Here is a 15,750-nt window from a genome sequence, read left to right as displayed (position 1 = left end):
GCTGTTAACGCTTCTTTGAGTAATCGTATAAACATGACTGAACAAAAATCTCTGTGGTTTTTAAAAACCCATCAAAGCCAGAGACTCAGACTGGTGGTCATGATACGGGCATTTCACGATACCTTGTGAAGCATAACTTCCAGACCAGTGACAGACGAAGTAGAAATGCTTCTTTTTCAGGTGGCCGCAAGTCTCTGTACCTGTCTTTGCAATGAAGTGACTGCGTGTGTCTTTCTCCACCTTTTCCTTCAATGATTTGAAAGCTGATCAGGATAATAAAATAAAGCAAATGTTACATGTATGCAGTGTGTCAAGGGGAATCAGTTTATTGTAAGCCCACGTTGGCTGTGCAGAATATCTTATGGGGTAATTTAGAAGAAGAAAGAAGATTAAGTACCCTGGACACTTGTATGTTCAGTCTGCATTTCAGGGTGTGTAATGCACAGAACTAGCGTTACAAAGTTGAATCGTAGACATGTTGTGGAACTCAGTAGTTATGAAGAAGAGGTTCAGTGACATCTTTTCTCTTTTCCTGATGAGGATCAAGCATTTGTTTTTCTCAGGGCAAAATTTTAGAACGAAGCATAATGGAATTGAAGAAAAAGAAGATATAAAAAAGTGACAAGAATGATGTTGCTTCTTGTACATTTTTAAACTATGCTTTGTTTGAGTACATTTTGCAGCTTTCATACAGAGATCAAACTCCTGCGAAGACAGTATGTATAGAAACTGTAAGCTAATTTGCTTTATTAATTTGAGGTTGACACTGTGACATGGCGTCTAATTATAGCAGCACAAAGTGACTGCCATCAAAATTTTTTTCGTGAGCAACGCCAAGAACTGCATGAAATGACAACTGAAAATGACAACTCTACATCTTACAAATTTCCGTTCTGAACGAGAAAGAAAATACAGAGAATCGTACCTTATCTATAAGTTCAAGGCATTGCAACAAATAGGCATAAACATTTCAAAAGGAGCTTTATAATCTATCCGCTCTGCTAAATTTCAAGCTATAGGCAACAACACTTAGTTTGGTTTCTTGGCGTATCCTTCTTTTTTTCTTTCCTCTTCTTTTTCTCAGCCGGCGTGTCAGACGCCGTTGACATGCCGGCTAACACGCGTGAGTTGGCACGTGGTTGATACCATGTTTTCCCCGTGTTTTAACTGAACAATTAGTAGATTTAAATTTTTTGCACATTGGGAATTCAGGAAATATAAAACTTCGACAGGAGCTATCATTAGAACTAGTGTACAGTACTTCTAGCACTTCTTTAATCAAACAATGCAAAATTTGCGCTTTGGTTGACTTAGCATTTACTTATTGTGTTAAGATTGATATGAAGTGCTACTTTGTTTTTTCTGCTGTGTGTACATGTTTTTAGACGCAATCCTTTCCATTGTATGGAGTTCTCGCTCACACAAAGCCATGTACTCGATTGCAGATCGACCTTAGGCAGAAGTGCAATCTCATACCTGTGCACTTGCCTCTATTCATTAGTGTGCAATACCGCGCAAGCCTGTGCATAACTATACGACGACTGTAAAGCATATGAAAGCTCCAGCACCAGTTTAGGGCACAAGATTAGACCAGATTTCTTGAACAGAAAAGCTGATTTAACACATTATTAATGTACAAGGAGGCTTGTCCATGCTACCTAACCTGACAACTATTGCTTCTAGACCCTAAAGAATGCAGTAAAAAAAAAAAAGTAGGTGCTTGCTGCAATGGGGAGAAACAAATTTTTCCTGTACCATACTATAGGTGCTTACCCATTTCCAAGTTTGCAAAGCGAGTGCTTTCCTGCATGGCATGGCCACCACTATGGCTAATATTCATGCTACCAAATCTGCATATATTGTATCGCATGGTTTACCTTACAGAAGTTGGGAACTAGAAGCAGGGTTCATACTTTGTATATTTGTTTTCTTTCTTTCATTACTTAAAGTAAAAATAGCAAATCAACTTCATTCATGCTCCTCCAGTCACTTTTCTTTTATAGAATGTATTCTAGGGTTTTATGCGCTAAAACCACGATTTGATTATGAGGCATGCCATAGTGGCGCAGTCCAGATTAATTTTGACCACGAGGGGATCTTTAAAGGGACACTAAAGCGAAACAATAAATCAGTTTAGATAATGAAGCATTGTTTGAGAACCCTGCAGGCAGTGATTTCAAAAAAATAGTTTGATTATTAGATGAGAAAATGAAGGTCGAAGTATCAGTATTTGAATTTCGCGCCGAAACCCCAGTGCCGGTACGTTAGCGTGACGTCAGGGATTCCAAAGTATGTTTTCGCATTTGGGCCGCGTTGGCTGAATAAAGGTTCCTGAAACTTGCCATGTTTAATATTTGGTTCCTTTAGAACTCAATATAGTCAATCTGTACCGCTATATATAATTAGTAGGCCCTAGAAGATGCCATCAAAATCCACGACGTCACAGCCCCCAGGTGCGGGAACTCAAGTAGGCGTCGCCACCCGTATTTCGTTCTTGCGCTTTTTCTGGCTTACCAAACGTCTTATCATTGTAACAGTGGTGTTTTTGGTGTTGTAGAATGGTAATTTACTGATGCAGAAGAAATAATTTTTCACTTTAATGTCCCTTTAACGTGCCACACAGGCGTTTCTTGCATTTCGCTCCCATCTAAATGCGGCCGCCGCGGCGGGCACATTTTTTTAAAACTTAAATATGCGATTCCTAAAAAAGATCCATCAGCAATGATTCTGCGTTGCTTCGATTCAAAACAGCAATGATAAGCATGCAATTTAATGTATGATAGTATAAGTTGCAGCTAGTGCATGGTGAGATAAAATGTTAAGCATGAAAGCACCATAAATGAGCACATTTCAAGCAATAAGTGAACAAGTGAATCGTTCACTCTGCAAGCCCGTAATGCAAAAATAACAGGTGCAGCGGTAATCACGCGTTGCTTTGAGAGAATAAGCAAGTGTCTTACCTGGCATTGTCAGAAAGTGATACCTCTCATATTCTGGCTCGAAGAAATGCACGCTGATATGGCGGTACTCCAGTTCTTTCGAAGTCAGGGCTACTTCACACTCGTCGCAGTTGTACTTCGGGTGAGTGATTTTGTGCACAAGTTTTATGTGCCTCTGCAGACTGCGATTGTTCGCTAACCGCAGGTCGCAGTACTGACATTCAAAGGAAGCAACTTTCGCCATTGCGAGACCGCGAAGAGAAGCATGGGGTTTCCTAAAAACCGATTACGTAACTATGCTCAGTGCGTGCAAGCGGGCCTTCTATATCTGCGGGTGCTCTGACCATGGAGGAAAGAAAAAGCTGAGAGATGCTGACGTCACTCTTTGCGAAGCATGAGTGGCGTCGGAAGGCATGGCAGATATCCTCTCTTGTGCATATCTCTCTCCTCCGGCCCGCAACCACGCACGAACTGCGTGGGCTGCACGGGCGCGCCTGTAGCAATCCGAAAGCATCTACTATTCTGACAAAAGATGCAATCGCGATGTAACGTTGGCGAAGTCTGAGTATTCTGCCCTGGCATTGAAACAAGTTTAAAATAAACTCCTCACATTAGACCGTCATGTTGGACTCCGCAACTTTTGCGGGATTTTGTGAAAAGCAATATGGTTTATTGGTCCAGCCAACTGAAACTGTCCTGATGGCTTCTAGACCCACCATGTTGTATTAGTGGTTTTGGCGTTGCGCTGCGAAAGTGAGGTTGTGGGATCACATCTCGGTCGTGGAGGCCGCATTTCGACGGGGTTCGACGAAGTAAAAATGCAATGCCCGTGTACCGTACGTTAAACACATGTTAACGAATCCCGCGCGGTGAAAATTATTTCCGCAGTTCACCGCTACGGTGTGCCTCATTATCAGTTCTCGGCTTTGGCACGTGAAGTGTCAAAATTTGAATGTTTGATTAACCGCAGGTACGGTGGCTGCCTAGTTCCTGCGTCATTTTAGATTACCTTTATCGTTCATTTCTACCTTCGTTTCCTCTGTTTGGGCTCCCTGGGGCTAGACCATAGTGGTTATGGCTAGACGCGGCGATGAAAAAATCAGCGAGTCTAGAAGTTCAGGACAACATTCATTTGGGCTAGATGGTGCATACTTGATTTAGGAAGGAACAGCGCCAACGAAGACGTTCACAAGTGGGGAGAACGACACAGGACAAGCACCATGTTAAAATTGGCTCCAAGGCGCTGTCAATACAGGTTAAGAAAATGTTAGTAAGCACCGGGGCGACGCAGGATCCAATACAAATCCCTTGTCTTTGTCGATAAAACTTGTTCTCGAAAGAGATTAACGTCACATCAAGGTAAAATTCTAGCATTTTCATAAAATTATATATTGACACGCCAGAGGAGTTTTGGAACTCTACTGCACTGTTACTTCCTATAGCATCTCTGACAGAATGAAATAAGGCATCGTGGGGCACAGAGTAAAACAAGTCTTCAACATCTACTGAAAACACATAACCATTGGAAGTACATCCCTCAAGAAACCTAACAACATCTTTTGAACTCTTTGTGGCGTACGGATCTTGAACTTTAAGGGATGTAAGGTGCTTTTGAAGAAACTTGCTTAACACAATCAGCCAAGTTCCATTTTCGCTGACCACTGTTCTGAATGGCACGGACAGTTTGTGCGTTTTGGCCGTAAAGAACATGGAAAGGGCATTGCTTTTGCTGTTACCAATGTCATTGGCCAGCGTGCTCAGATCTAATTCTTTGCACATCGCAGCCGCCTTGCCTCTCACTCGCGTTGCACTAGCTTTCAGAGGGATGAAGTTCTTTGCAATTGCTTCGCCGGCTCTTTTTTGAAACTCTTCCTCGGTGAGCACCACAAACCCACCATCCTTGTCAGCTTGAAAAAGCCGGAGTCTATTCTTCCTGAAATACGACACGACTTTTCCCATAGAATCTTTGCTAGTCAACGTGTTAGTGCTGGTCGTAGATCTTATAAGCGTATTCACACCATCCAGAAGGCATCTTTCACGGTTTTCGTCCAACGCCTTTCCTGCTATGCGCCTATTAAGCGCCAGGAACTCATGTGCTTCTATCCGTGGCTCGTGTCTGAATTTCGGACCTTTGTTCAACACCTGCCTGACATCGTTGGGAAGATCAACGTCTCCGATGACCGTCACCAGCCTTTCCGGGGGCTTCTTGTCCTTCTTCAGAGAAGACGACCGTAAACACTGGTTCCGTGTCTGAGCCCATCAAAATATATATGTATATATATATATATATTATAGAGAGAGAGAGAGAAAGAACAGCGCATTAGTAACTCCCAGTTATGGATATCCATACATTTGTTCCCGCGAGCAGGCATCATGTAATGAATGATTGTAGACCAAAAAATATTTCGCGTTTCTTTCCGGATAAATACATGAACATTAATAATGCCTTGGTTTTCATACTTATTAAGAAGTAAAGGAACATTACAGGTTAGCGATTGCATTAGATAAATTGTTAGCCTTTTTGGCACGAGCCATCTATCCTGGCTGTAGTCCCGACAGTGATTTTACATGTGAAGAGACTTTGTTAGAGGAAAAAAATATGAATAGAGTAAAGGAAAGCCATACAGATCTGGCAGTTTGAAATCGCATTAAATTTGGTGAAAAGTGGTGATGTTGTGTGGAGGTATGGAACGTTAGCAATAATTCCGACGTGCACGTTTCTGAAGAAAAAGCTTGTGTTAGTGTTCACAGTGGTGCCCCACACATGCATGCAGTAGTTAATATGAGACGCAAATAGTGCCTGGTAAATTTGTAATTTCAACATTTCTGGAAAGAAATGATATTTTTAAGGCCGTTGTGGCTGGACCATCCCAATGAAGTGGAAAGGAGCGCGTTCGCTTTAGGAATGACATCGCAAGCCTCCAGACCAGAGACAAACAGGCTGGTATGATCCACATATAGAATGGTTGTTGCCTCGCTTTCTGCAAGGGTTCATCGAGCAATAAGGTTCCCAAAGAGCTCCAGCTGCACGGGAAGGTGCGAGGTGAAATCCGGCAACACTCATGCAGGCGGCTGTTCCCCCACTCTCCATTCCCCCCAGCCGCACTTTGCTTCGCTGCACCGCTCATTTTTGGCTCAGCAGCCGTCCGATATGGAGGTTCCCATTGTTGATCGCGCCAAGTACGAGATTTGTTCCGCAATTCGCTTTTTGCACGCCAAGGGGACTCCCTCGTGGATATTCATCATCAGTTGACAGAGGTGTATGGCGACAAGTGCATGTCCGTTCAACACGTCCGAAAGTGGTTTAGGGAGTTTAGTGCCGGTTGAAAGAAAGTCCACGATGAAGAACGGAGTGGAAGACCGTCAGTTTCGAAGGTGGTTATCAAGATGGCCCAACGCAAAGTGCTTCGGAAGAGGAGGATCAACATCTGTGAACTTATTGCTCAGATTCCTGGAAGTTCTTACGATACAGTGGAAAGAGCTTTGACTAAAGTATTGGGGTATCAGAAGTGTTGTGCTCAATGGATACCGCGGCTATTGACATCAGACTACAAGGAGAAACGCCTTGACTGTGCTCGCCAGTTTCTTCAAAATTGTCAAGAAGATAAGGAAGGATTTTGGACTCCATTTTTATGGGAGACTAAAAGTGGGTGTTTCATTTCACTCCTGATATGAAATAAAAATCCCAAGAGTGGCGTCACCCAGAGTCACCAGTCGCAAAGAAGTTCAAACTCCTTCTGCTGGCAAAGTCATGGCCACTGTTTTTTGGGATCATAAGGGAGTACTGCTGATCGATTTAATGGAACGTGGGACAACAATCAACTCTGAGAATTATTGTGCAACACTATGAAAACTCAGGCAAGCTATTCAGAACTGCCGGCGAGGACAACTGGCAGCCAGTGTAACACTGCTTCACGACAACGCCCGACCTGACGTCTCCTGTCAAACCCAGGAACTTTTGACAAACTTTGGGTCGACTGTCATGCCCCACCCACCGTACAGTCCGGACCTTGCACCTAGTGATTATCACTTGTTCCCCAAGCTAAAAGAACATTTTAGTAGCCAACGCTTCCGGAGCGATGAAGTCGAAGAGGTGAAATGCTTCCTCAGTGGGTCGGCGGCAGACTTCTACGACACTGGGATACAGAAATTGGAGCACTGTATACAAAAATGCATAGAAAAAGATGGCGATTATGTAAGTTTCATCTTTCCAATAATGTAAATTTCTATGAGAATAAACAATGTTCTCTACTTCTAAAATTGATGGGAACCTTATTTCTGGATCAACCTTCGTATGTCTATCATGTCATTAACGTAAATGTCGAAGGGGACCTAAAATGCTGCCCTGTGGGACACCTAACAATATTACCGTCCAAGGAAATACTATTTCCAATGACAACGCATTGCCTGCAATCAAGCAGATACGAACACAACAAAATATGTCATTCCATGCACACCGTTTGCAGTCAACTCTGTTATTAGAATCTTGTGTTGCAGACTGTCAAAAGCCTTGCTGTAGTCAATAAATATCCAGACTACTAGGTTTCATTTGTCTAGCTTCTTGATTAACACCTGCTGAACAAGCAGTGCAGTTTCGGTAGAGCAGGTCATCAAAGCTGTTTCTCCATCGCCAGGGTTTGTGTCATGCTCTCCAACCATGATTCCTCGCTCCTTTGTGCCCTCCAGAGGGGCACGGTCATGGCCCCCCAAACAAGGGGCTTAAATCACCACAGCAATGAAATCGCAATTTTTCGCTTTTAATATGCTTCAGTGCAATACATTGCATAAGCTTCCCTGCTTAACTCAACTGTAATGCGGCAGAGGTGACTTTAGGAAGACCTTCTAGACATGCTTAACATTCCGACACGTCGGCATATGGATGGCCCTTGTGCAGTTTAAGAGCACGAATACGCATGCTGGTTGTGGCTTGACGAAATGTGATTTCTTAAACAAGTTTCAATGCCAATGCCCTAGACTAAGCTTCACCGCAATGCAGTTGTGTTATGCACTGGAGCTTCTGTAATGTATTGCGGTCCATCACTGCAGCAACGTCAGAACCAGCTTTGAATGGGTGTCATGTGAGTTATTAGATGTCTCGGTGCTCATACTGTGACAGATGACGGCACATGTGCGCATGTATAGTCGGGAACATGTGCAAGGCTGTGTTGCAGTCTCGTATATGGAGCTTGCAAGATGGGCGAAGCAAGGGCCCAAATCACCACAACCCTGCCGGAAATAGCTCTAAATCCCTGCCTGTACACTTCTTAAGGGTTTTGGTGCTTTTACCGTAATCGGAGATTGCACATATAATACTATATTTTCAAAACTGAGCTCATTGGAACATCTTCCTGTTCATGCTATGCACACAAAAATGAGGAATAAGGGAAAAATTATGCAGATCCCACACCCTGTGGGAATTGATGTAAGTGAAGCTTTCCATGCTGGATGCTCTGATTGACGATAATTAGCAGTGTTGATGGCTAAAGCTTAATTTCTTCGTTTAGGCTAACACGAGATTGGCGAATTGATGTTAAACGTTACCTTGTGGGCACCACTGCTGTTTGTCTGCGTAATAGGCAGAACACACAGGGAGAGGTGTTTGCATGAGGCATTGTTGTGGGCCATATCTTATAACCCGAGAGGGTTAAGTGTTGTCATTTCCTCATATGGCACATCGCGTTATGGCAGAAGTTTTAAACTTGAATTGGATTATGGGGCTGTACGTGCCAAAACGACACTCAGATTATGAAGCACGGCATAGTGGCAGACTCCAGATTAATTTTGACACCGTGATGTTCTTTAATGTGTCCTAAAATCTAAGTGCACATGGGTTTTCTATTTCGCCCCCGTCGAAATGTGGCTCCCGCGATTGGGATCAAATCCATGACCTCTCGCAATGCCATAGCAGCAGAGCTAATGCAGCGGGCACAGAAGTGTTGATTTGACGGTCAACCACTCCTGTAGTGTTTCCTGGACGCTGCAGTGTGCTTTAATTAATGCGGCTCTGCTTCTGCACGCCGTGTGAATTGCCCGCTTGACATATTTTCATTTTGTTTATTTTTTCAGAAATAGCAGCAACGTATTGTATTGTGCCTTGAACATAAGCACACCGCAACCGCTGTTGTATGTTAGTGGAGTTTCCTTGCCTTCTCATGTCACTTCCCCCATCTTATATGGGAACTGCCTCTTCTCCTCCCTCTTCTTCTCTCTACAGTTCTATCTGTGTCCCCTACATAAGCGCTGCAGTTTCTTCAGTGCTTCTGAGGGGAGTCACGGATAATTGCAGCTGTCAGGTGGCTAATGTGACAACGGCCAGGGAGCTCCAGAGGACATTGTGCACATTCGATGCGGTGGGGTGAAAACAAGCTTCTCCTATCTCCTTTCCTCTCTTACTTGTGCCTGTCATGTATATACACACTCTGAACCCCCCCCCCCCCCCCCCCCGATGTGGTGTGTGTGACATCAGCAGCAGTCCACAGCAGCAGCTGGAGTGGGAAAGTCAGAGGAAGAGACAAAGAAAGCTTCACTTTAAAACAAAATGCGTAAAGGATTCTATGCTTACCCAATGAGGAAACCCGTCCATCATGTAAGATGATTGCTTTCAAGATAAGGCCCGCATGAGCGAGCGAATTGTAAGATCGGGCCTGCGCAGCCGTGCCATAAGCAGCGGCCGCTGATGTACAGTTGATAATGGTTTGCATCGAGAGGAGGCAGCATCATTGACCACATCTACGTATGACGTCTACCTAATGTGACAGTTCAATTACGTCACGTAGAACAGCACGCATTGGCCAATGCTCATCTTCCATGAAGCAACAACATCATCCAAATGCACCATAATATAAAAGGAGTGAACAGTGCTACTACTGGCCTCTGCTTCATACTCATGCTGGTCTCAGTTTAACATTTTGGTGTTGCAAATGCGCTTCTCCATTTCATGATTTTTTTCGTGGCGTTTCTCGCAATTATATGAAACGCAGCAGCATATGACGACAAAACAGTAGGTGATCAGTCGCAAATGCTTATGCATCATTTAGATAACTCCCACAGGATACTCTGCATGTAATTTTATCTTTTTCCACTTTCAGTATGCTTCAGCGCTATGGTATGCTTGACCGCGTAACCTTGCTATGTCCAGTGTTTGTGACCCCTTCCCACTGTTGGTATACTTCATCACAATGCTAAGTGCATGGTTGAATGCATAACACCACTGTATTGGGATGAAGCTAACTTATGGGTCTGACATTACAGTTTTAATTTAGCGTACGCAACTATAGCGTATGCTATACGCTAAAGTATATATAGCGTATGCTAAGCAGCACACATTTCTTTAGGTTGAGTTGGCCTGTGAGATGTTCAGATCTTAAAGGCCATGTGCCGTCATTGCGGCTATCTCCCGACTGTAGCTATAGGTGGTGCTAACATGTCGGATGTTTCTTTCTTTAGGTTTCAACTCACTCGAAACGAGAAGCGATCTCGAAAACACCACAAGGTTATCCATAATACTCTGTCGTCGAAGCAGCCTGAGACTAAGCGAAAGCCATTTACACAGTCAGTTGCAAAGAACGAAGTCCATTTTACAAAAGCAACGCCAAATTCAATTCGAAGCTGGCAGCCGGGGCCGCCGCCATGTTTCACGCAAATTCCGCAAACCACGCAAAGACACTAATGCTAAATCTGAGAAATAGTGCGCGTACGCTATACGCAATGGGTCGTTTAGCGTTCTGCGCATGCGCAGTGATGACCCACTATTTTATAGCGTACGCTAAACTAAAACTGTCTATTATGCAGCACATTTTAGATGCTTGCTGGTTTTAAAGTCCGAAAGCTGAGATACAACAGCATCGCACACTATCACGTGAGGAAAACGAACCGCTGCATGCAGCAAGTAGCATCAGCATAAGCACTAGATTACAGTTGAACAGCTCTACAATGAAGACCACAATTAATTTGCCTGTAAAACAAAGAAACTTATGCGTCCCTGGCGGCTGATTTACGTTTATAAAACGAATGCCGCACCAGTGCCGCCACTGCCCCGCGAAGATGTCACCAGGGTAAGCTGTGCGCTAGCGCTAACAGCAGTGTATTTGAAGAGCATGCTGATATTACTAGTTCTGTTGCCCTGCTCCAGGATTCACTCACCTCGTATGCTACTTGTTGTGACGGATCAACGGCTGACGAATGCATGGATAGGCCGCGAATGTCAACGAAGGCGACCAAAAATTTTGCAGCAAGGGAGGCTTAGAGGCACTAGACAATCGGGGGCTTTGCTTTGCATGGTTCCTGCATTTGGTTGGAGAGCAAGCTGGGAACCTCAATGGAGCATAGGGTGGCTACAGTAGAACGTGCTGTCAGGGATATTTTGCAGAGAAAAATTAGCGGTCTATTTCATTAAGTCTCTCTTGAATTCTTGTTAAACATTTTCTTTTGTTGAAAGTGCTTAGCTATTGTGAGCAGTGAGCTGCGCAACCTTTAAAACAAAGTGACCTGCATAGCAAAGGATTTTGAAGGTGCGAGCACTTTGTTAAAAAGGCGTTTGACTACATAGATACATTCAGAGCAGCGCTTTCTACCCTTTAGCCCATGCAGAATTTGTAGGTCCTATTTGCGCCACCAGGATCTGCCGATGTACTGCAGTGAAGCCTTTAATATGTGTCCCAATGTCCAATGCTACGGAGTTCAATATATCCATTTAATGTCTGAGCAAGTTTGATGTATGAAGTTTCATATACATGTAATTCTCTTGGTGATTCACCACCTGTTATTTAAGCAGTAATTCTATTTATAATTGTTTCATATAACAAGGTTTAATTGTAATGAATTATTGCTATACGACATTCTTTCCATTACTATAACTAATACTCTCAAGCTTGGAATCTCCCAGCTTCCTCATACAGTTGGCCAATGGGACAGTGCACCTGACACAACAAGCCATGTCGTACACTTACTCTGTGCATATTCACAGCCCATGCAAGCTTGTGCTGAAAGCTTGTTGCTGCTTGAAGAGGTAAACGTTTCACTTGACTGTTGTAATGATCTCGCTGACTATGTGATGGAATAAACAGTTACTCCACAATAAAACATAGTATGAGGCCATTTTGTAAACATGAGCTTGAAGTAAAACTGTGCCATGCATCGTCGAAAAAGGAAAACAACATTACAGGGATGAGGATACTTATCGTGGGCTTGTCTCTATAGCTTTTATGTCTTGCTTTGTCCACATTATGCTGCACAGTTTTAGTTGAAGCGGTTATTGGCTGGCAGACGTCTTCCCATCATGTTACTACGAGTTTTGATGAAAGCAGTCTTGGCCAGCCTCTCTACCCCTGGTTCTCTGGCTTAGGTACTGGTGCCTCCAGTAGTTCAGATTTGAATGGGTGCAAATTAATTTTCCCTCTCAGTGAAATCATACCAACTTTCCCAGATTACCGGGCTTCTACAATTCCTCCTAAGTTGAACTTGTTCAACAGCTTTACCGAGTACTTTAAGTAGGCAGTGTATTCTATGTCGTAGGGCAAACAGAAAATTAGCATAAGCACTCTTGCTTTCAGGCTGCCATAGACTTCGAGTTAAAAGTGCAGTCGAGATCAACATGTCCAACCTTGATCCCTCCAGCCAATGTGCCAGCCTTCCCTATGAGCCACTACTTGCGAAGGTGAACATACCTTCTTTGTTCCATGCAAAACATTTTGTTAACTGTTTCCAGGAAAAAGTAGTTCAAGCATAAATGGCCAACGCATGCTCTTCATACCAGGTTGCCATGGATAATGGAGACGATAGGAAAGTACAGGCCAGCGTCGCTGTCCCAGATCCATCCGGCAGCTTTTCTGTCACAGGTCCATGTGTCCTAACTGCTGGTCTTCAATGGGAGTTGACACTGTCTCCTTCTATAGGGGGCATTTTCTGACATGCTCTTCTGTGGGAGAATGCCCCATTCATAAAAAGAAACAACAAAGATTGTACACAAAATGGTGCAGCTCATTAAAAGAAAATTACTTGCTGGGTTCGCCACTGGGCCGTATGCGTCGGCGCTCGTGACTCGACAAAAAGCAGCCGCAGCGGCACGCGCAAGCTCAGGCTTCACATAGTTTCGCGCCCATCGCAAGAGGGGCACCTCACGGCTACATTCGGATATCGCCGGCGCACAAGGAGGAAGTGCAGAAACATGCACGCTTGCAGTCTCAGAGGGACGCGCATGCGTGCAAACTCGATACCATGGGTGCACAGCTAGAAGGGAAGAAGGGTCGTTTTGCCACACGCTTGCGCACCCTGTAACATTTTTTGGGCGAGTGTACATGCTAGACATGTCTGTAGTGCTTATTTTTGAAATGTGATCCTTTGGGATGTATAATACATATAATATGCATCTTAGCTTTGTTGTGCATTAAGAAGAATTTTTTTTACAAATACTATATAATTATCTGAAAAGATGAATGTTTCTTTAGATTTCACACATTTCTTTTGCTACATTGTAAATGTATATCCTAATAGATTAGTGTTTCGTATGTTATACGTTTGCCGATAGGACACTTACTGCTGCCATGCGAGGGCCTTCAGGCACATTAAAGCTGTATGTTGCAGCTTTTCGCCTGGAGGACACCCAACAAAGTTTGTTGGAAATAAAACCATTTCTGGTATGGTAAGTCGAAAATTCTATTTCAAGTCGCTGCCTCTAGACCCTTCGTGCCAACCGCCATTTTGGCAAGGCTGTGTGATGTCTGGGAATAAGGCTGCTTCGATGGATTTCAAGACCAGATAGCAGCCTTCCTTCACACACTCTGGCACCAAAAAGGGCAGCACAGGTGTCAGTGTTACTTGTGCTACAATTCCTTCACTTGTGCTATAAATAGCAGCAGCAAACTGCCAAGATGCAAAAGCAAAACAATGAATGAGGGCCATAACGTATTTCCCAGCTCCTGAAATCAGTTCCAGTTTTTCCAATAGACAAAAGCATGGCCTTCAAGATCAGCTTCGATTACCAGTGGGAACAGTTTCCGAGGGTGCCAATTCATTTCATCAAGACTCAGTGTTGCCACACTGCTTTTGATTGAAGTGTGAGAAAAAAATATTGAAGTGAACGTTTTCTAACACATTGAATGCAGTCAAATTTTCTTTCTGTTATGCTTTCCTTTTATTTCAAAGCAAAAAAAAAAACCAAAAATCTAAGAAAGCAAGAAGCAAAACAGAAAGAAAAATATCTCAGTATAGGGCATCATTGCGCAGTGTTGTGAAACCAGATGTGCACGCCTGTGAGGGTGATGATTGGCCAAGTGTGTGCACTATACATTCAGTGATGCTACAGGCATGCACTCTGCTGTTTGCGTTTCATTTGACGCTGATAGTACATCCACACAATGTAGCCACAGGGACAAGTGAGCAGTCAAGTGAAGCTTTTTGAGATCATGTTTAGTTGGATCATGCAAATAAAATGCATTAATTAATCATATGCCATTAAAGATACAAGCACAAGTACACAAATTACTGTGCATGACAGGAGTGGCTGCGAAGATGTATAAGGCTCACACAAAGGCCGGACAGCAGACAAAGGACGATGATATTTAACTCATTTCGCCAGGAAAAATGACTTCGAAGTTTGTGCATTAAGTACGAAGAAAATCCGAGGATACCTAAGCACTTCTTATGAGTTGTGAATACTTTAATGTCCAACTGAACGCCACTGAGCAGTCCGAGTTATGAACTCCTCGCGGGCAAGCGGGCACGTTAAGACGCTTGGCACATATTGATTTAGCTTAGCCTCACCGAGGTGCAGTTAGAACACACACAAGAGCTTGAGTAGACAAGGAACAGGTGGTAACACAGGCTTGCGAGAGGGAAGGTGATGTTTTGTCGTAGCAATGCACTCTCCCCTCGCGAAGTAGCGCAGCAGCAGATGTTCCCCTTCACTCGCTTTCCTCTGCTGAGACACGAGCCAGCAAATGCAAGCTAGTGTCATGAGCGCGCCTCGTGTGCTCACATGGCGTCACAGTCAACGGGAAATTAGGCACCGTTTTGCTGCTACAGGTGCTGCCGGCTTTTTCAGTGAAGGAACCATTTAACATTCTTGCATTAAAAAAAAATCCTGTCACCGACCACATAATAAACAGCAATAAAGAAATTCCGTTAAAAGTATTGCATCAAACCAGCTCAGAGCACGAAAGATTGACCAAAGCTGTCAGGCTTGGCTGCTGAAAATTAATGTCTTGTAGCAAGGTTTAACGAGCGAAAATGATATGCAAGAATACTCAGAATGATGCGAATGCTCAGATGCTAAGCTCTGCTCTTGTGCAGGAGCTTGGCAATGCAGCTGGCATAAATGCCAGTCTTCTGACTACTACTCTGGTTTCATGAAAAGTAGGTTATTCTGGCAAGAGTATCACTGCAACATCACTGCAGTGCATTTTTACTTCACAGTGAGTAAGTACACTTTTACTTCACTGTGTCAGATAAACAAGTCGACAGACGTTTGAAGTGGTTCAACCACGATTCACAGCTGGAGAACAGGATAGCAACCATAGAATTTGGCGAGATGATTAGACAACAGGCAAAGGAGAGTGGACAAAAGTTCGAGGTGAAAGCTGTTCTGTTTGACTGTGGCGAGGTGTAATGGAGTCGTCAAGCAACAGGCAATGGCGATGGTGCTTCCTAGCGTGCTGATATTGTTCTGGCTGCAAGGCACATAATGGTGATTACTGCATTTTATAGTGTCCCATTTTTCTTTAGATGACAAAGTATTTAAATTTGTGTATTGGTTACATTTGCAGTGACATCCAAAATCCAGATTTGTACTGGGCAAAGACAATACTTAAAAATT

The 15,750-nt window shown here is 43.6% G+C and overlaps 2 protein-coding genes across 6 annotated transcripts in view; one reads left to right on the top strand and one right to left on the bottom strand.

Annotated features, from left to right (window-relative positions):
• LOC142587397 (uncharacterized) overlaps nucleotides 1-12,827 on the bottom strand; it is a 45,929-nt gene extending 33,102 nt beyond the window's left edge. Inside the window, exons 1-2 of the mRNA XM_075698371.1 lie at nucleotides 12,691-12,827; nucleotides 2,961-5,189 (exon numbers count right to left, since the gene is read on the bottom strand). Coding sequence (XP_075554486.1) covers nucleotides 2,961-3,183 — 223 coding nt within the window. The 5' untranslated portion in view covers nucleotides 3,184-5,189; nucleotides 12,691-12,827. The remainder of the gene's footprint in view (nucleotides 1-2,960; nucleotides 5,190-12,690) is intronic.
• LOC142587398 (uncharacterized) overlaps nucleotides 1-12,846 on the top strand; it is a 58,541-nt gene extending 45,695 nt beyond the window's left edge. For all 5 annotated transcript variants that reach the window (XM_075698375.1, XM_075698379.1, XM_075698372.1 and 2 more), the window contains 2 exons: nucleotides 12,491-12,594; nucleotides 12,694-12,846. In XM_075698375.1, the coding sequence (XP_075554490.1) occupies nucleotides 12,491-12,594; nucleotides 12,694-12,846 (257 nt within the window). The remainder of the gene's footprint in view (nucleotides 1-12,490; nucleotides 12,595-12,693) is intronic.
• Nucleotides 12,847-15,750: the final 2,904 nt, after the last annotated feature.

This window comes from Dermacentor variabilis, chromosome 7 (genome assembly GCF_050947875.1).
Source record: "Dermacentor variabilis isolate Ectoservices chromosome 7, ASM5094787v1, whole genome shotgun sequence".
In the NCBI taxonomy this organism is placed as follows: Eukaryota; Metazoa; Arthropoda; class Arachnida; order Ixodida; family Ixodidae; genus Dermacentor; species Dermacentor variabilis.
Note: the sequence above shows the minus strand (reverse complement) of the source record. Positions and strands in the feature narration are given on the sequence as shown.